This window comes from Crocuta crocuta, unplaced genomic scaffold (assembly GCF_008692635.1).
Source record: "Crocuta crocuta isolate KB4526 unplaced genomic scaffold, BGI_CrCroc_1.0 scaffold220, whole genome shotgun sequence".
Taxonomy (NCBI): Eukaryota; Metazoa; Chordata; class Mammalia; order Carnivora; family Hyaenidae; genus Crocuta; species Crocuta crocuta.
In genome coordinates, this window is record NW_027526949.1 from 320105 (window position 1) to 341543 (window position 21439).

At 33.6% G+C, this 21439-nt stretch overlaps 1 protein-coding gene across 3 annotated transcripts in view; it reads right to left on the minus strand.

The window, feature by feature from the left end:
• Window positions 1-21439, minus strand: part of KCNT2 (potassium sodium-activated channel subfamily T member 2) — a 360386-nt gene that overhangs the window by 227749 nt on the left and 111198 nt on the right. For all 3 annotated transcript variants that reach the window (XM_077771185.1, XM_077770578.1, XM_077769973.1), the window contains exons 4-8: window positions 17977-18025; window positions 15484-15543; window positions 5681-5755; window positions 3789-3872; window positions 68-162 (exon numbers count right to left, since the gene is read on the minus strand). In XM_077771185.1, the coding sequence (XP_077627311.1) occupies window positions 68-162; window positions 3789-3872; window positions 5681-5755; window positions 15484-15543; window positions 17977-18025 (363 nt within the window). The remainder of the gene's footprint in view (window positions 1-67; window positions 163-3788; window positions 3873-5680; window positions 5756-15483; window positions 15544-17976; window positions 18026-21439) is intronic.

Sequence of the window (21439 nt, forward strand, 5' to 3'; positions counted from 1 at the left end):
ATGACATATAATATTTAAAAACTATAATTAAGTGAAACAATAAAAACAATAATATGTATAATCTTACCAGGTGAAGATAAGGCATAGTAATGTAGATATTAAAATCAAAACTTGATTAAACATTGCAGACTGTGTACGCTGAATGGCTCTGTGCAAATCATTCTAAAATAAAACCAAAAAAAGCATATTTTAATTTTAAAAATACTAAATATCCATGAATATCACTGCATTTATTACTACCTATTATATTTTAACTGTCTTGTGCACACTCGATACATATACTTTAAATGGATATAGCAGCCTATTTTCATTTTTGCCTAAGTCTAAATATACTTGACCTTAGCATTCTTATGACAAAAATAATACTTTGGGGGATCACCAAAATACCAAATTTCAGTTACTCACTTTACCAACATCTATAGAGATGTTACGCTAACTCCCCAAACCCTCCATGATAATAAGCATGATCTCTTATGGAAAATTCTAACTTTAAAAGATCAGAAAACAATATATTCAATTTAGGGGAAAGTAATAAGTAGGTCAAGCTACAATCACATCTCATTCTCTGAATCACGAAAAATGACATGAAATATGCCAGGCAATCTATCATAAAAATCAAAAGCTAAATAGCCAATGAACACATTTTTTTAAGTTTAATTTCATCAATATAAAGGTGAATTCAAGACACTTTTTAATCTTTCCAATTAAAAGACGTGAAAAAATATAAACCCAGTGTTGTTTAAGATGCAAAATATGGGCACTCACATATGATACTGCCTATGTACATTGTTCTAAAACGTCTTGAAGGTGATTTAGTAACATAGGTCACAGCCCTGTCCTTTCTATTTCATGAATTCATTCATTAATTTAATGAGTATTTACTCAATCACATAATTTCTAAGACTTGACCACATGAAAATAATCGGAGATAAAAATCAATATTTATGTATGTTCACCTTTATAATAAATTTATAATACTATATGAAATAACAAATGCTCATTACTATTAAAATAACTAAAATATGAAATACAAAATGATTAATTGATCAAAACTATATAATAGATATAGATGCAGCCATTAAAAATGATTTGAAAAGGGGCGCCTGGGTGGCTCAGTTGGTTAAGCATCTGACTTCGGCTCAGGTCTTGATCTCCTGGTTCGTGAGTTCCAGTCCCGCGTTGGGCTCTGTGCTGACAACTCATTAGCCTGGAGCCTGCCTCAGATTCTCTGTCTCCATCTCTCTCTGCCCCTCCCCTTCTCATGCTCTGTCTCTCTCTCAAAACTAAATTAAGCATTAGAAAAAAATTTTAATGATTTGAAAAAATATTTAATGATACAGGAAATTGAGCATTATAAAAACAAAATTCAAAGTGCTCCTGGGTGGCTCTGAGCGCCCAACTTGGGCTCGGGTCATGATCTCAGAGTTCATGAGCTCAAGCTCTTCACTGGGCTCTGTGACAGCTCAGAGCCTGGAGCTTGCCTTGGCTTCTGTGTCTCCTCATCTCTGCCCCTCTCCCACTCAGTCTCTGTCTCTCAAAAATAAACATTAAAAAAATTGTTTTAATTCAATAATAATATTGAACATACAATTTCATATATGATAGGTGTACATATTTTTCCATAGAAAATATTAGTATATAAAGTCCAATAGATTTATAGGTTTTCATAATTTACTTTATAGTTTTCTGTTCATCTCAAAAATTTTATAACAAACTTTTAACCATCTTAAAGTTGTTATTGCTTGAAATAAATCAATTCACTAATATAAAATCTCAGTGAGCCATTATTTTATCTTCTTCTACCACATATTTTAACCAAAACTGTCACGAAAACAAAAAACTAAGTTGGCTACAATTTCACCTCTTATCCCTTACTTTCTTCTTGACAGAAGGGTTAATGAGCAGAAAACATAAAAATTTAGCAACCAGTGAAAGAAGCAAAATACAGAAGTACAATGGAAAATGAATCCTAATTTAATATTATAAAGTACGACTTTTGCTCTCAGTGATTGACTAATGATTCCTCCCTTGGTTAGGTTATTTTTTTCCACCAACTAATAACACAAATTAGTATAATAAGATTTATTATTTCATGGTGTATTTTTTTCATTAGCAATTTAGGCAAAATATATTTAGTGAAAAAGTGTGTTTTTGGTTTTTTGTTTTTTTTGGGGGGGGGACAGTGAAGACAGTCCAATGTTTATTCAAACCACTGCACAGGCCACATTCCCCTTTTGTTTGGTGTTATATCTTCATGAGACTCCAGTGGTTACTCAATGTTTGGAAACATTCATTTGGTTGAGGATACTCAAATGTTATTCCAAATATTCCTTTGGCTAAAACTTCATGTTCATTTCTTTTTGAAAACATTTAAAATAAAACAAGTCTGCTTCAGAACAAATTTAATTTCAATGTAGTAAAATTAACAATATTGAACCCTTACTATGTTTATACCAGATACAATATTTTATATTTATATACACACAAACATATATATGTTTATACATATATGTAATCTCATCTAATTCTCACTGCAAGTCTGTAATGTAAGTACCTTTGTTCTCTTCTGAAGATGAAGAAAGTTAAATCATTTGTCTATCATCTCAGAGTGGTTGTCACATAGTAGACTCATACTAGCATTTACAGAATTAATGACTAAAGAGAAAATGTCTCCCAGCTCACTTATTCGTACTGAAGACTATAGCAAACATATTTTGCTCATAGTTATAAACCAATCCTTCAAACAGGGTCAGCCTTCAGCAAAATCCAACTGTGGCCCAGCTCTGAGTTCTACATCTCTTACTTCTCCTACTGTTTTTCCCTCCTAATATCCCACTCACATCCCAACCCAATAAAATCTAAAAGGATGACTTTAAATGAGGGTTTCCAGCTTCAATACAGAACCTCACAAAATCTCACATATTTTTATGAAATGTGAGACAACCTACAGTTAAGAGCAGTCTGACATCTGGGACTCCTGGGTGACCCAGACAGTTAAGCGTCTGACTCGTGATTTTTCCTCAGATCATGATCTCATGGTTCATGAGATCGAGCTTCATGTCACGCTCTGCGCTAACAGGGCAGAGCCTGCTTGGGATTCTCTCTCTCCTTCTCTCTCTTACCCTCCCCCTGCTTGTTCTCTCTCTCTCTCTCTCATTCTCTCTCTTTCTCTCTCTCAAAAAATAAATAAACATTAAAAAAAGCACAGACTGGCATCACCTCCTAAATCCTTAAAACCAGACTCCCATTATATACCAACAGATTGCCTGGGAAAGTTATTTTTCTTCAGAGGATTAGCTAATAGGTTGTCCAAACAGCAAGTAGCTTTGGTTTGGCAATATTTAGAAAATCTGAACGTTTTTTGTTTACCAGTTGATAGGACCTTACAAAGATGGTGACTTGCCAATATGGGCATTTAAAAAGTTGTCATTCTGAATTAGGATACAAACAAATTTATGGTCTATTAGCTTCAATGTTAATACAACATATCACTTTAATTATTTGACAATATTTTACCAAAACTTTTCCATGTTTATAAACATTTAAATGGAACTATTTCCTAAAATATAAATTAACTTAAAAGAAGGTTAAAATAAAACATTTAGAAATTTAGTTATACCTGAATAAATCACAATAGTATGAGATTCTATTATAGGGAGGAAGAATGAGGATGTACACGACCAAGACCTCAAATCATCTCTCTCTGCTTAGTCTGAGCATCGAAAGGATGTAAGAAATAATGGAGGGTTGAAAACGGTTTTGTATTTGCACTTCACTGTCATACTTACAATCATATTTTCCAAGGCATGTTTGGCAAGCCAACAGTTTAGAAAGACTGGGACAAATAGATTCCTTAAGGAGGGCCAGAAGATCTGAAAAACAAACCAGACTAAACTTTTATCTCAAAACAAAAATCATAGCCAGCAGATTGAAAAGAAATGTAAAACAGGAAAAAAGTGATTAAGGGCCATATAATTTTTTTATTTTTTAATGTAGTTTATTGTCAAGTTGGTTTCCATATAACACCCAGTGCTCATCCCAACAAGTGCCCTCTTTCATGCCCATCAGCCATTTTCCCCTCTCCCCCACGCCCCATCAACCCTCAGTTTGTTCTCAGTATTTAAGAGTCTCTGTGGTTTGCCTCCCTCCCTCTCCTTAATGATTTTTTCCCCTTCCCCTCCCCCATGGCCATCTGTTAAGTTTCTCCTGTTCCACATATGAGTGAAAACATATGATATCTGTCTTTCCCTGCCTGAGTTATTTCACTTAGCAGGTCATATAATTTTTTAAAACATGACAAATACTTTAAACTCATTAATGAAATGCGAGGAAAAGATATGACCTTTTCATTTATCATCTAAGTTTTACTTAGGGAAAAATTCTTTGGGAATTATTGTAAAAGCAAAAAGGAAATAATAAGCTCCCACTGAATGTCAGCTACAACTATGGTAATTCTATCATTAAATCTTCCAGTTTGACAGTTTATAACAGACATCACCTCTCTCTTCCCCACAACTTGAGGGGGAAAGTAGGAGTAAGGAGAGAAAGTTTTCCCCTTGCACAACACTACCACTTACTCTCTTCAGATTCAAACATTTTAAGTGACATTGGGAACCATATTCAATTGGATTATAGTTAGCCTGTCATTTAATCTAGCTCCAGTTGTTCCTCTAGATAAATCACTAAAAGTAAAATAATTATCAGAACTAAGCAACTGCTTTCAGTTATATTTGCTTATTTTCATAATTTTCCAAATAAAACTCAAATAAAGTGTTGGAAAGCATATTCCCAACAAACATTATCATAACTCTATGAAATGGAGACGAAAACACAGCTTTGCAATGGGAAAGTGCTAGTTACATGTTTATGGGACTGAAATTGAGCAGGATCATCGTAGAATTGTCACTTCACAGAATTTGATAAAGAAGCAAAAATTGCTAGCTGTCTGGCTATCGGCAATTTTCTTATTAATGAGAGAATTGAACTTAGTAAACAATTGTGTTTAAGCTAGAAATAAATATATTCTCAGTATAAGAAACTTTTATAAATACTAGGTGTCTATTGTGTAGTTGATACACAATGTTATATGAGTTTCAGGTATACAACTTAGTGATTTGACAAGTTTATACATTAAGCTATGTTTGTCTTTAAGTATAGTTACCATCTGTCCTGTTAGATCACTATTGCAGTATCATTGATTCCATTTCTGATGCTGTGCCTTTTATTCCCATGACTTATTCATTCATTCCATAACTGGAAGCCTGTATCCTTCATCCAATTTGCCCAGCCATTCCCCTCCCCTCTGGCAACCATCAGTTCTCTATATTTATAGGTCTCATTTTGCTTTTTGTTAGTTTCTTTTTTTTAAGTCCACAATACACACAAGAAATAGAGTGATTAATTTCTATTCTGTCTAGATAATATCGACACCTGTTTAAATGGCACATCTAGAGCATATATGTCTAAAAAGTGTTTTATTTTGCTATTGCACTAAATCTCATTAGTTTTCATTTAATTTCACAATCCAGTTATCCAACTGATTTTACTATTTATTTTTAATACCATGATTCTAACAAAAGCCCAAAATCATTTATCGGAGCTAATATATATTAGTATTTAGATTTAAAAACTTAAGTCCAATGACCAAATTACTTATTCTAAAGATGCTTTTCGGACTTACTGAGATAATGAAGGGAACCGCATTAATTATTTCCAAGATGAAGGGTATTCGTAAAATCTGTTCCCAGATGTTTCCCTTCCAAGAAAGAATAAATAAAAATGAAAGTCAATTATACTGAATCCCATTAAAGGAGGAAAAAGGCAGCACTCAGAATTTCTCTAGCAAGGATGCTTACATTAACAGAATACCAACTCATTTTACAAAGATATAGCAATGACTTTTAAAGAGTATTTTTATAAGTGTAACTGTACTCTCTCAATTTTGAGGTAAGTTTAAGAAGTAAAGCAAACACTTATAGTAATTCTTGAATATTGTATACAACACATTTTGATCATAGAATATTTCATGGAAGAAAGGTTACTAGTAAAAATACAACAAATATTAAGAAACCTACAGAATCAGTAAAAAAATGTTTCAATCTTAATGTTTTTATTATATGAATTACATTCAAAAACTGTAAAGCATATTAAATAGTTTATAAACACATACACTTGTTAATGTTTATTGGTATTAACAATGGTTTTATATTAATAAAACTTAAGGGCTTTTTCAATCACCTAGATTCTAATCTCCTGACCCACATAGTACAGTAATATTAATCAAAACTGGCAACATAATTTGTGGGGTCTAGTGCACAATGAAAATTCAGGGTCTTTTATTAACACTTTATTAATAATTTCTAGAAGGTGACATAGAATATTAAAATAAGAGCAGGCCCTTCTAAATGTATAGCACTGTGCAAATGCACATATTACACACCCACAAACTTGACTCTGATATAAACAGGTTAATCACTGACTCTTTCTCAAATGGTGTCCAGTGAAAAAGAACTCTGGGGGCATCTGGGTGGCTCAGTTGGTTAAGCATCTGACTTAGGCTCAGGTCATGATCTCGCAGTTTGGGAGTTCGAGCCCTTGAGTCGGGCTCTGTGCTGACAGCTCAGAGTCTGGAGTCTGCTTCAGATTCTGTGTCTCCCCTTTTCTCTGCCCCTGCCCTGCTCATTATCTGTCTCTCTCTGTCTCTCAATAATAAACAAATATGCTTTAAAAAATTTTTAAAGAAAAAAGAACTCTTAACTTTCTAAAGCAGTTTATTTCTTTGAAGAGATCTCTATATTAAAAACACAACTGGAAATCTGGGTCCCTGTAATTTTCAATTATTTTATAACACTGGCTTCAAAAGGGAGAGTCTTTCTTAATTATCCTTGAGGTCCCAAAGGCTTAAACAACAGTGATATAAAATACTTCTACATCACAATGCAAGGTTCTAGTTTGGCTAATGCCCATGTCCTCAAATATTAGGTACTAAGTTTTACTATTTCTCATTCATTACCAACTCCAGGCTATATAAAAAGTGGTAGAGGAAGCAGGTAGAAGAAATGGGAGCCATGAGAAGCCCTCCATACAGAAAGGTTAGTGGTGCTAGGGAGCTTCTCTCATTACTTCAAGCTAAGTGAGAAGGGCTCAAGAGAGGTACTTAAAGAGCTTGACTCACACATAGAGATTATATTTGGCTAATGCCTAAAACATCTAAATATGAAGAGAGAACAGTGCAACAAGAAAGAGGGCTGAAATGAGAGCAAGTCACAATTATGCCAATTCTAAAACAAAAGTACTTGTTTTCTGGGAACCAGACATGGACCCTAAGGAATAAAGCCTATGGCTATTTTAAAGGAGTTTACATTCAGGAAGGCTGTGTACTTGAATGAGAAGCAAGACCTCAACAGATGGCGATCTCAGGAGTTTAGTCCAGCCAGAGGCACTAAGGCATCCAAGGCAGCCAAAGGCCTAAGGAAGACCACAAAAACCCTACTTTTTTTTTCTGCCATGCAGGACAACCCAAAGTCAGACTATACTTGTGCCAGTCAGGCACCTTCATCCCAGAGGCTGACTTTGCCCACTTCCTGTGCCTCCTCAGTCCTGGAGAACCAGAATCAGCAGCATCAAATAGGAGAGGAAGTGAAAACAGCAGGCAACCTCTACAATGATTCCCTGTCCCACGCAGGTCTGAGCCAAGGATTAGATGAAGCCTTAACATGGATGATAATTTTAATGTTTATATATATTGACCATAACTTCTTAAATACTAAACTGAAATTTGCCTTGTGATTGAAGAGACTGGAAAACTCTGAGACCTGTCTGAGATATCATCTGATCTGCATGGATCAGGTGAATGGGTGGATTTCAAAAAGTGTAGGAAGACTAGAGCTCTTCCCTACTTTCAATGAGTCAGACACGTTTAATAAACCAGTTATAACTGATTTTAATTATGTCAAGATTGTATATGTGTGTTATGTTTGTGTGCAGGTTAATATCACCATTTCACTCATCAGTCTTTTCATGGCTCAGTTTCCAGAATGCTGAACATTTGGTTTATTGTGTCCTTGGTGTATTTTTACTGCTGATTATATATCTCTCTTCAGTGTCAATGACTGTTCACAGGGAAAGTAAATGATGTGATCAACAAAAGGAAGAGTCTGAAAACAGTTACCACTGGTGATATGGAAAGTTATGTCTATTAAGGCACAGCAAGATTATATAGGTTCTCGTATCTGTGAGAGATTCTTTGGAAAAACCTAGTTCATAGTAAACAAAAACCTTTTTCTTTTAAAGAGTCATTCCTTTTTTTTTTTAATGTTTATTTAAGAGAGAGAGAGCAAGCATGCTCACACATGAGTGGGGGAGGAGCAGATAGAGAGGGAGACTAAGGACCCAGAGGAAGCTCCGCGTGGACAGCAGAGAACCCCACATAGGGCTCGAACTCAGAAACTGTGAGATCATGACCTGAGCCGAAGTCAGGTGCTTAACCCACTGAGCCACCCAAGTGCCCAGCAAAAACCTTTTCTATCTCTGATGGCTTGCTTCATTTCCATTTGTAATACTTCAGTTTTATTTTATGATTTTTTCTCAATTAAAAAAGTCTCATAACTGGTGCTTGACTTAAGTTAATTTCCAATTTATCTTCTATATTGAAGCCAAAAGACTCATTCTAAAATGTCATTGCCAAGACAATAACAACCAAACTATCCTTATATTATATGAAAGTTCATAATCTGGACTCTGGTTAGTAGTCTGGTTTGAACCTACTATACTCTTATTTCCATGTTGAATTTAGCCACAGATTCATCCACACTGAATTTTAGGCGATTCTCTGAACATGGTAGACTATGTCATAGTTTTATAACTTTGCTCATACTTCTCCCTCTGCTTGGAATGCCCTACTCTCCATACCATTACCTCTACTCTCCTGACAAAGCTTTGTAACAGTTTAAAGAACTACTTGTTTTTATGCCCATTAGGGCTCAACAAGTAAGTTAATGAAGAAGTTAAACTCCCAAATATTTTACACATGCTCTTCCCCCTCTTGATATAATTGTGTAATTTTTTTTCTAGTTTATTTACTTTTTAGAGAGAGGGAGAGAAACAGAGAGCTAGCACTGAGACTGTATCCACTAGCGAGTGGGTTGAACAGAGAGAGAGCTCTGTGCTGGGCTTTATGCTGGCAGAAAAATGTGGGACTGTGGGACTCACACTCATAAACCATGAGATCTTAACCTGACCCATAGTCAAACACTTAATTGTCTGAGCCTCCCAGGCGCCCCTGTGTTATTGTTTTTAACTTAAGTATTTCTTTTTCTTTCTATTGGATCCAAATGGAAACACTTGAAAGGATTTTATTGTTCTAAGCCTACCTGAATATAGTTATACATTAGTTGTTTAACTTGTAAACCACAGAGTTCCAATGGAAAGTTTCTGCTGGAAAATATTTTAAGAGTACTTGGTTATATAACTATCTCAGGCAATTTCATCTATGTTTCAACTCCCAATTTCTTTTTTTTTTTTAATATTTATTTATTTTTGAGAGAGAGACAGAGACAGAGTGTAAGTGGGGGAAGGGCAGAGAGTGAGGGAGACAGAATCGGAAGCAGGCTCCAGGCTCTGAGCTGTCAGCACAAAACCCAACACTGGGCTCCAACTCACAAACTGTGAGATCATGACATGAGACAAAGTCGGATGCTTAACCGACTGAGCCACCGAGGCGCCCCTCAACTTCAACTTATTTTCAATAATAAACCAATCATTTTTAATGCTGTATCTCTAGCTCAGATCAATACTGTATATCTGAGATTCTGTTTCACCTCCATTACTTAGTCCACTGCTTCATACAAAAGCCTCAATAGTACCTTGTGTGTAATACGTCTTGAAGTAAAATTTATGATTTTTGCCTTGATTGATCCCCCAGTAACAGAAACCAAAAATCCTGGAGAAACTATTAACATCTTCCTTCCCCCAACTACCTAAATAACTGAGTTTGCCTACTTCTTATAACTCATTCCCTCTCTTTGACCTGGTAGAGGCTCTTGGTAGGTCTCCTTCCCTTCACTCTTGCCCCATTCTGATTCACCTACCAATTTACCTGGATTATTTTTCTAAAGGCACATCTAAAGTGCCATTCCGCTGAATGGCTAATTTCATGATCTAAAATTATACATTGAGGCAATAACCTCATTGCTAAAAATAAATGAATGTCTTTTTATTGTATTCACTAGATTTAATTCTAAGATCTCAGGTTTTCTCCTAACCTGAAAGATATATGAATAAATATCTCCCTTAAAATTAGCTAATCAAAAATAAATATAAAAAGTATTCCTAAGTTTCATTGAGTGTTAGGAATCTAACTATGTGCCTGCATTATAAAAATCCACATGATAAAAACAATTATTGTGAAAATATATGTACTCATAGAATGACATTATGTAGAGACGCATAAAATAAAATCTAAAATGCCCTTCAAAATTATGTTAAATACTTATTTCAATTAATCTTATTTTCACAAAGGAGGTGACAGGCATGTCTTCTTCCAAAAGATAAATTATTTTTTTAATTTTAATTTTAAATTTTTTAATGTTTATTTATTTTTGTGAGAGAGACAGAGCACAAGTCGGGGCAGAGCAGAGAGAAAGGGAGACAGAATCCGAAGCAGGCTCCAGGTTCCAAGCTACTAGACAGAGCCCAACGCAGGGTTTGAACTCACGAACTGTGAGATCATGACCTAGGCCAAAGTCGGAAATCCCAAACGACTGAGCCACCAGCCACTCCTAATTTTATTTTTTTTAATTAGGTTCCATGGCCAATGTGGGGCTTCAACTCACAACCCTGAGATTAAGAGTTGTACACTTTACCAACTGAGCCAGCCAGGCAACACCCCCCACCCCGCAACAAACAGTAACTTCTTAAGAAAAGAAAAAAGAAATTTCTTAGGTAGCTTTCTTTATTTGTTCTAAGCATATAAAGCTGTGTTTCTTTTATTGATAGAATTCAGTAAAATATAAATAAACATTAATCCAACCATTCTACAATATTTGGTATGGACATCACTTTCCTTAATCAATAAAAATGCAGGAAAATGGGTAATTTTCTAAAATTTATCAGGCTTTTATTTTTATCATAAAGGAAAATGGAAGTTTGTAAACTATTTCTAGGTACCTCCAAAAGGCACTTAAAAATTATAAGATGTATAATAATTAAATTGTTAGTCCAGGGTATATACCAAGAGACTTTTTAAAAACACTTTCTTCAATATTAAAAATAAATACCTATATTTAAAATACATAACTAAAAGGGCTGTTATCTTCACTCGATGAATTTAAAATAGTGTAGTAATCTTATGGTAGCCTTATTTTGTATTTCTAATAAACTGAACAATATTCAGATTTACCATCTCCATGGTATCCTAAGCAGAATCATCAGTATCTAGGAGTCCTTTCCTTTATCAAATCCTTTGTTCCTTGATAAAAAGAAGTCCATTGTGAGATTTGACAATCTCAAAACTGTTGCTTTTTATCAAGTGATTATAGAAAAAAGAACTGTAGATTTAAAAGAAGCCTTCTAGGTATGTTGGATTTTTGTTTCCAGAATTTTAGAAATTATGCTAGAGTTTGTTTTCCTTTCCTTATGATTTAATGAATGTGTATGCATAAATAGAGTTCTATTTTGAAAGCAGTTGATAAAGACATAGAGGGTATTTATGGTAACAGAAGAAAAAGAACTTTACTGCTGGGCGATCCTGGAGCTGTTCTGCCAAGTAGCTATCAGCATGAATGGAATGATGTTTAACCACAGACCTGCACTGCTGTAGGATAGAGGACAAAATAAGGTGATGTCAGGGACTTTTAAAATTATCCACTGACCTCAACATATACTTTAAAGGACTTTTGCTTATTTTGCCTTTGCTCATTATTTTTTTCAAAAACTGCAGGCTCCATAATAGTTTAAAGTATTTTAATTGTTAAGGATTAAGTCGTGCTTATTTTAGAATGCTTAATTTCAAGATTTATAAAGTGCTTACAGAATACTATATTGTCTATTTTTAAATTTTGTATGTACACATGTGTATTATCTAAAAATATTCACATTAACTGCATATATAGAAGTAAATAAATTTAAGAAAAATAAATACTGATTTGCTATTAATAGATATTTGAGAACATAATGTATCCCAGAACAATATTAGGAATATGTACCGGTCTAATGTAATATCTATTTCTGCATACCTGTCTATAATTTTTCTAAAAATCTAATTTGAGAAGAGGAGCTCATTTGAGATTCTACTATCCAAATTTGCCTTAGTTATAGGCCATAAATAGCTACCAATGACTTAATTTATTCATTCCAAATATTTTATCCAACAGCCTGTTGGAGGGGTAATAAGAGTCTAAGTTTGACTGAACTTATGAGAGGAAAAAGAAGGTAGTTAATAGCAACCTATCCTTCCAATTTCACATAACTCTTTTTATCCTTTGTTTCCTTTGAAACACACAAAATTCAACTACCACTCACCTCTCCACCATCTAAGCCATTAGTATTTATGAAGGTCAGAAGGGAAATATTATATATCATCTAGCTCTTATAATGCCACTAGGTCTCATAATGCTTTGCTCTCATTTTATAAATGGCAGAAATTAATTAATTACAAGTGTCAACATCAAATGAATACAATGGAAAATTATCTTGAAACTGTGTTTTTTAAATGACTTTTTAAATTAGGGCTAAGAGTTTCAGTAAGCACCAAAGTTAACTTCATATTACTGTTTGGCTAGAATTTAGAGCAAATACATTCACAAATGTAGATTAATATTTTAGCCAGTTATGTATCTGTACACACTCTAGAACTAGTGGAAGAGGTTTAATTCATTTACCAAAAACACCCATGTGCCTAAATTTTTAGCATGTCATTTTTTGTATATTACATTCAACTTTCATCATGTACTTGAATATTGTTACTTCAAAGAAAAATCTTGAATATTAATTCACTTGATCTGTATTTTGTTCTTCTAGGTATACAAAATCCAGATTTGTCAATCAGTATATGTTTATAGAGCACCTATTTTGACAAAGAGATATATTTATAAGCAAATAAAACATCTTCAACATCTTAATATAAACAATTCATCATTGAGTGAGTAATTAGGTGATTTAAGGATGAGTGACTACCTATATGTAAGGTCTTTTAGCTTCCCTTCTCTAACGTCAAAATATTCTTTCATGCATCATTTTCCATATTCTGTGCTCTCAGAAAAGAATGGAATGTATCCAAATGGAATGAATCAGTAGACCTCAGGTTCCTAATCCAGCTTATTCTTACTTTGTATAAAACTTGCTTTGTCTATTACTTTTTTCTGGTCGCCTCTACCTACTTTCTATAAATGATGCAGATTTTTTCCATCATTGGCAATCTTCTATGCCTCATTTGACCACTTTTAGTGAGCTCCTAACCCAGTCAATCAACATTCTTCACTTAACGCTTTTTACCTTCAATTGTACACTACTAAAATTTTTTCTTACAGGTGAATAGCAAATGATTTTCTAAACTGTAAATCCAATGACCTTTTCTCAAGCTTCTTACTAAACTTGTAATTCCAATGCTTTCAGACACTTTTCTTCCTTAGAATTTCTAACATCCAATTTTTTCTCACAAATACTAAATCAACCCATCTATATTTTTTGAAAAGCCCACATTCTTTTCTTTCTATACTTTCTAACTCACCAATCTCACCTCATTAGATATTAGCATTATTTTCTTTAGATGGAGTTAAGGATAATTTTTTTTAATAAAGCCACAGGAAAAGGTAAGTTTGTAAAGATTTCTTGCTCCAAGTTTAGGATTAAAAGGATTATCTTCAAATCCTTACGTCTTAAAAGTGAGAAAGCAGTTGATATGCTAGATACGAGTTCCCCCACAAATAACTTTTAGTAGTGCATTTGTTGATATAGTACATGTAGAAATGTGAACTGAAGGTTAGTGATGAGTATGACAGCCATTCTGAAGTCTTTCTGCCCTTCTTGTCTATGTCTCTGTCTTCCCTGATTACTCTGTTCTTCTTCCAACAACCACAATGTAAGCATCTCCATCCAATGAGTCTTGGCTTCTCCCTCGTTATTATCCCATACTTAATAAACTTGTATACTTCCTCCACTATCTCTGTGAAAATGACTTCCACATCTTAATTCTCTGTGTTCCAGATTCTCATTTTTAGTTGTCTGCATGCCCTGACTACCTATTTGTCCATAAGCATCTCAAATGCATTATTTCCAAAACTATTAAGATTATTCCATCTATCTTGACCCCACTCTGATTTCTTTCTTGATATAATTTTCTTAGTTTTACTGCCATGTTCCAAGTCATTTGAATTTAGAAAATATTGGTGATATGTGACTTTACCTTTTCCCACTTTTTCAACCAAACAGATGATGATTTCTTTAGTTTCTACCTTTATATTTCATCTTACATCAACTCTGTCTATTCCTTTCACCCAGCTAAAACCTCACTCCCAGTTTTCCTTTCTGCAGTTGTGTCTTAATTGAGCACATGGCCTTAGTGTGATGTCTCTCTGACCTGTGCTGCACAGATGTTCTGAACTAATACTCCTAAAACTTAATTACAATAATAGAACTCTCATGCTCAACATCCTTCATCAAATTCCCATTATATGTTGCCATACAAGGCCCTCACAATATTGTGCCAAATTTTCCCAACCAGTATTTTCCCAAATGCCCCAAAATTCTTCCCAAACTTAAATATTCATTCTTCTTCCAATTTTATATGCACATTACTTCTTTTATACCTTTGTTAATTCTATAAATCCCTAGTGTCTTGCCTCTCCATCTTTCCTTATTGAACTCATTGACTCACGGACTTTGCTTAAATCAGTCAAGTATTTTCACCCTATGATATGACATCTCTATACCACCATAAGGACTTTATTTGCACCTCACTGAAAGTACCTCATATGCTGTTTTGTATTATTATTGTCTGCATAATTTTCTCCTACCTATCCCCCTTTCTAGATGGAAAGTCACTGAGAGAAGAACAATGAACAGTATAGAGCTCTTCATCAAATAATATTTGTTAAATTGTTTTAAGCAAACACAGCTTCACCAAAAATAAAGAGAATTCATTAACATAATTCCTAACAGACATATTTTTGCTCCCTCAATATTTTATACAGATGAGGAAAAGAGGTTAAGAACAATTAAAAGCCAAACCATTCTATTTGCTTGCCTCATATGAGCATGTATATAATAGGTAATTAGCCCACAGGAATTAGTGAAATATTTTCAAGCCACCAAGGAGAACATTACTATATAACCATGGATTTTTATCACATACTACAGAGGCCCCAAATAATTAGAAAGGTTTAAGAACTTGCTTTATTCTCAAGGTACAAATTATAAACAGAGGCATACTGGTAAATGCTAGTAATGTGTTCTATCAGCAGAAAATTTCTAATTAAAATAACTTACCTTATAGCTGAGATAACCAAGTAGTATTGTTTCAAATAGACTTATCAATGCCACTGAAACCTGGAAAATAAACATACTTTAATGAGAAAATGCAAAAGAATTAAAATATATATACTCATGATTATAGTACTTTACTTATAAATATTTGCATATATGCATATGCATTTGTATAATATACAGATATAGGTGTAACGAGGTAGTATGTGGCACTTTAACTTCCATATACACAGGAGAGGTTGCAGACTATCCCCAGCCACTATAAGCTTAGTATTACAATTTCTAATACTCCTCAGTAAATGCTTATTGTTTACTATCTCAAATATAAATGTGGAATTGGAAGGGTCAGACTAGCTGGAGCTTGGGTCATGATACATAAAGAATTGGTTCTTTTGTGTATGTTCCTAATATGCACAATCACACACAACTGCCCCAACCACAAACACCATCCTCTCCCAGCAACACTTCCACCACCTCTAGAACATCTACCAAAAATATTCCTTTCAGAAAAAGAAGGAATATAAGCTTTGAGTTGAATGATACTTTCTATCCTATCACCCACCTCAAGCAAAATGAAAGAGCAGCATCCTTGAACACTAAACAAAATAGTCTATGTCAACACTTCAAGGTACTTTCAGATTTTGTTTGAAAGAACTTCCCCTTTCACAGCTGGAAGAACATGTCCTACACCCTCCTAGACAAGTTTCCATCTTTTTCTACATTCACTATTGTGTATACAATTTCCACTCCTGAACGACCAAAAAGCTATGACTGCACAACAGGAAAAGTAACTAAAAAAGATATCCAAATGATTTTGTATTAAATACTCTCAACACTTTGGGGTAGATGAATAGAAGAAATTAAGCAAGCATAAACAAGAAATGACTCAGAGAACAATTATGTTTGTTTACAGACTTTTGAGATTTCAGACAATCTGCATAAGAAAGGCAGATACGCTGGAGTTTTAAATTTTAACTCCTGTTGGAATGAAAGCTTTGATTTAAGTGAATATCAAAACAAAAAGATAACAAAAAAGCATATGAACGCATGGCAATATAAGTAAATTATGTTCAGAAATACGTATGGTAGTCCAGCATTGTTCTGATGTTAAATGCACATCTCTTAGATTTTTCATGCTAGTCCTTTAAATCATAATCATCCGTGCTTTTTTCCTATAGGTAGTGCTAGAAGATCCCTACAACACTTGTGGCATGACTACTCAAAATCCTATTGTAAAATAAGCATTATCATTACAGTAAAATATCACTATTTGATAAAAGCAATTTGAATAGATCAAAATGTATTTCAAGGCCATATATGACTACTCTGAAAAATATTAACTTACTTCAAATATACATCTCACTGAAGGATAATATAGGAAACAAGCTAGAGATTAGTAGACTGACTTTTTAGTAAACACTTAAATATTTGAAAGAGTATTTGTAATTAATGACATTGCAACACAAATCAGTATAAAAAAACCATAAAATACAACTTGACTTCAAAAAGTATGAAATATCTAGACACAGTAAAAATGTGATTTCATAGTTATGATCACAACGCATACACAACTAAAATAATTCATCATAAACTTTAAAATGTACGGACTTTACAACCCTCATGACTTTAAAGAGAAACTGAACATTTGATTTTAACATATTTTAAAGGATGTTTATAAACAGGGAGCTTTAGAGTTTTTCTATTACTTCCAGACTTAACTGTCTTCCAGTCTGTAATTTTTTACCTTTTTATCTATTCTTTGGATAACTTTCACATTTGAAAAATAATAGAAAATAAAAAGTATCTGTAGGAGAGACAGGAGTAGAGGAGATGGGAACTTGTAAAAAGTTTGCTGGGCATAAAATTCAATAGAACAAGGAACAAAGAAGAGATACAGACAACTCTAGGGAGCAGCTCAGCAACATAATTCAGACATGCTGTTCCCTCTCATATTTTCTGACTCTTTCTTCAGGATGCCTTTTATAGCAGAACATACTTTTTGTTTTATTTACAAAATTATCTATTTAGACACCAAGCTCTTGCTATTGGTAATATGAGCCATTCATTCATTTGTTTATTCATTTAATAATTATTTATTGAGATTCTGTCATATTCCAGACACTATGGAAATAAAGTAGAAGAGCAAACATGGTTATGGGATTTTAATTAGTTTTTCAAGGATTATATAAGGCGAATACCTAAAGTAGTTTGGGGAACTTGTGGTGCTTTAACACGCTCCTTTACTCCGGTTTTCTCCAAACCTTCAAAAGCTTTATAAAGTCAAATCCTGATCAGAAGGGAATTCTCAAAAGGTAGAATGCAGGACTCAGGGAAACAAAGATAGAAATAAAATCATTTGTCTAAGATGTGCATCAAGATTAAGTAAGCAATAAAGCAAATTCATTTCTATTATCAACAGTTTTCTCTCCAATAGTATTTCTCTGTAAAATATGATTAAATCCAGAAATATAGGAATAAAACAAAATTGTACATAACCTGTAAGCCCCATAAAGGTAGACTTCTGTTCACCCAAAAGATATGAGACCTATAAAAAAAAGATGAGATATTAATTTTTAAAAACATGAAAAATGCACTCTTTTTAAATTTTCAATTGAAGTTGGAGATATTTAAATAATGTTTCATTAAAAGACAATAAAATATCAAAATTAAAATTAGAAAAACTTTATATTGTTTCAGTTTTCATTTTGATAATATTCACTTCTTTTCCAGGAACAGAAAATGGCTTATTCCTTATAAAGCATTTCTAATTTCATTTTCATTCTCATGTTAATATGAAAGAAAAGATAATGTCCTCTTATTTAAAGAGTGATTATGGCAAGGTAGAAAAACCTCAAACCCTTTATTAGTCAAATCTCCATTGAAAAGTCACTTAAGGGTTTGCCATAAACTCTAAGATTTTGTTATTTTAACACCATTAATATTTTGACAATACAAAGTCAACAGTATCAGTAATTGGAATTAAGAAACTCATAGAACACAGTAGTATTTCAGATTTGGATTTGTATAAAATTTTAAAAAATCTGTGGCGAGTTTAGCATAAAACCTTAGGCAGGACAAAGAGCAACTATCCTTAAATATCCCCTAAAAATCATATAATCCCTGATGCTAGAAATTTTAAAACACCATGCACTTCTAATGTCCCATTCATTATAATTTTTTAAGTAGGCTTCAAGCACTGCATGCAGTCGAACTCAATGACCCTGAGCTTAGGGACCCTGACTCCAAGAATCACATGCTGTATCAACTGAGCCAGCCAGGTGCCCCAACTAGTTATAATTTTTAACAATGTATACCCTACTATTGCCTACATTTTTTGTAGACAGCTGATTCAAATCAAAGTCACTCACAGCAATATAATCTGCTCATGAAAAGGTGAGAAGGGTTATATTATGCTGCCCAAAAAAATGCAAATAAAAAAAAAGAAACTATACAAAACAGAACAAAGTCTATTCACTGTTTACAGTTATGAAGTATTAGAGGAGTCCCATAAAATATTAAGGCTATTTTTAAATCTTTAAGGTATTTCCTTTTGGTAATATGTAGAGAGCAATAAACTCTCTAAAATTCTAGTTTTAAAAAAAATTATAAACTTTAAAATACCATTCAAAGAACTTATCTATCTTATTAAAGTAGAGTATTCTGTTATTCCAGAATGTCACATCTACCTGGAAAACTGATATCTTCAGTTGCTCCAAACCAAACCTGTGACCTTTCGCTCAAAAACCGGTCCTCTCTATTTTTACCTCTCAGTAAATGGCACCAAATTCCATTGTATTTGGTTACCCAACAACTTAAGCATCATTTAGATTCTCTCCTCTCCTATATTTGCAAATACTTAATACACAAGTCATCAAAACTTTCAATTCTTTCCACCAAATATCTGTAGAATACATCTACCTTTCTTCATCTCAACTACCATAATCATCTCAATCTAAAATACCACTTTCTGCAATTGGGACTCTTGCAAAAGTCTACCAGCTAGGAACCTACACTTCTTTTTGCCTTCTAAGTTACTACTAAACAGATTCTTGCTAAATGAATTTTAGGTCACATCACCCCACTATGTATTGGCACTACACATTTGTTAAGATAAAGACCAAAACTCTAAAACGGCATTCTTTTTTTAAAAAAAATATTTTATTTATTCTTGAAAGAGACAGAGCATGAACAAGGGAGAGGCAGAGCTAGAGAGGGACACAGGATCAGAAGCAGCCTCCAGGCTCTGAGCTGTCAGCACAGAGGTGGACTCGGGGCTCAAACTCACAAGCTGTGAGATCATGACCTGACCCGAAGTCAGATGCTCAACCGACTGAGCCACCCAGGCGCCCCTAAAATAGCATTCTTAAACTTACTCAACTGTGACATGACCACACCCTTTTTTACATGAGCTCTACCCTTATCCTAGCTCTCAGTTCAACACTCTCAGGGAAATCTTACGTGAGGCTGTCACTCGATCAATGTAGTCAACTAATCTCTTTGGCAATGTCACTCACCACATTTCTCCTGCTATTTATGTTCATTGTAACTTACATTTATTTGCAGATGTATTTCTTTAATAATTATCTATTCATTAAACTGCAAGTTTCCCTAAGATGAAACAGTATGTCTATTTTACTCACTATTACAGTCCCAGTGTCTGTATGAGTACATGCCTATAGTAAGCTGGGCATTCAGTATAAACAAACTGATGGTACCATAAAAGCAAAAATATGGCTGATGAGTTCACAACACTGTCCTTTCCAAAACACATCTTTTATATCTTCAGTGACAAGATATGTAAGACCGAAGAGGGATATGGACACAGTTTTCATAGATGAAAATTATGTGCCACAAAACCAACTAAAATTAAGTGAATAGCAATCCCTGGAAAAGTATAAAGTAAATTGTGAATCAGAAGTTTGAAAGCATTTTCAAAGAGAAATTAATACTTACTATGGATTTACTGAAAACTAGTTATCAAACAAATAGCATTTCCTTTGGTCCAAGATGTTGCTTTGATAGGTCCTGAAATGTCATAGAGCATTTAAATTTAAATAAGACTCTGAAGAAAAGCCTTTTCTTAGACAAGACTGGGTCATGTGGAGTAGGTTTCATAATCTTTAAAAGAACATTTCTACAAAACTCTAACATATAAATTGCAGTGTGAAGTGAGATCTCCAGTGGAGATCATCTTTTCCACCAATTTACTTAGTGCTAAATTGGATAAATACAAAGAAGTACAAGGCATAAATGATAGTAAAAACTAGTGCCCAAACTCTTTTTCATAACGTGAGTTTATCGTGAAAAAAGAATGTAGGAGCTAATTTGCACATTTCTAGATCACCTCCAGAACCAAGAAGTGAAAGTGAACCTGGCAATCAGACCATAATTCCAAATGCAGATTTAATCCCACAGACAATAAAGTACTAGGAGGAAAGAATACCTGTACAGGAATATTTATTATAGCATTATTTGTAGTAGGAAAGGAGCTGGAAGAGAATTAAAGTGGCCTCATCATCAACAATATCAAAAATAACATGAATAAGAAAAAAGTCATTGAAAAAAGTGATGTATATAAAATTGCCCTAACTATATCAGTATGAGCATGTTACATGTATATGTGTTCACACGGAAAGAAGTTAGAAAAGATTGCTCATCAAAATACTGAAAGTACTTATTTCTAGGTGTTGATAAGTTAGGTAATTTTTACTTCCTTTCCTTGCCATAAGTATTCATATAGTAATAATCATGAACCAACTATAAAATCATAAAAAATAAAATAAATTTCACTTTCTTAATTATAAAAAATAAAAAATAAAACAAGAGTAATCATAAAAACAAAATTTGTATGATTCAGTTGTTCAGATTAAACTAAGTTTATAGATAAAATCCATGTTTGAAGCATCATTGTGAAAACTGGAAGAACCATACCCACCCAATGGAAGTTACAGCAACAGTT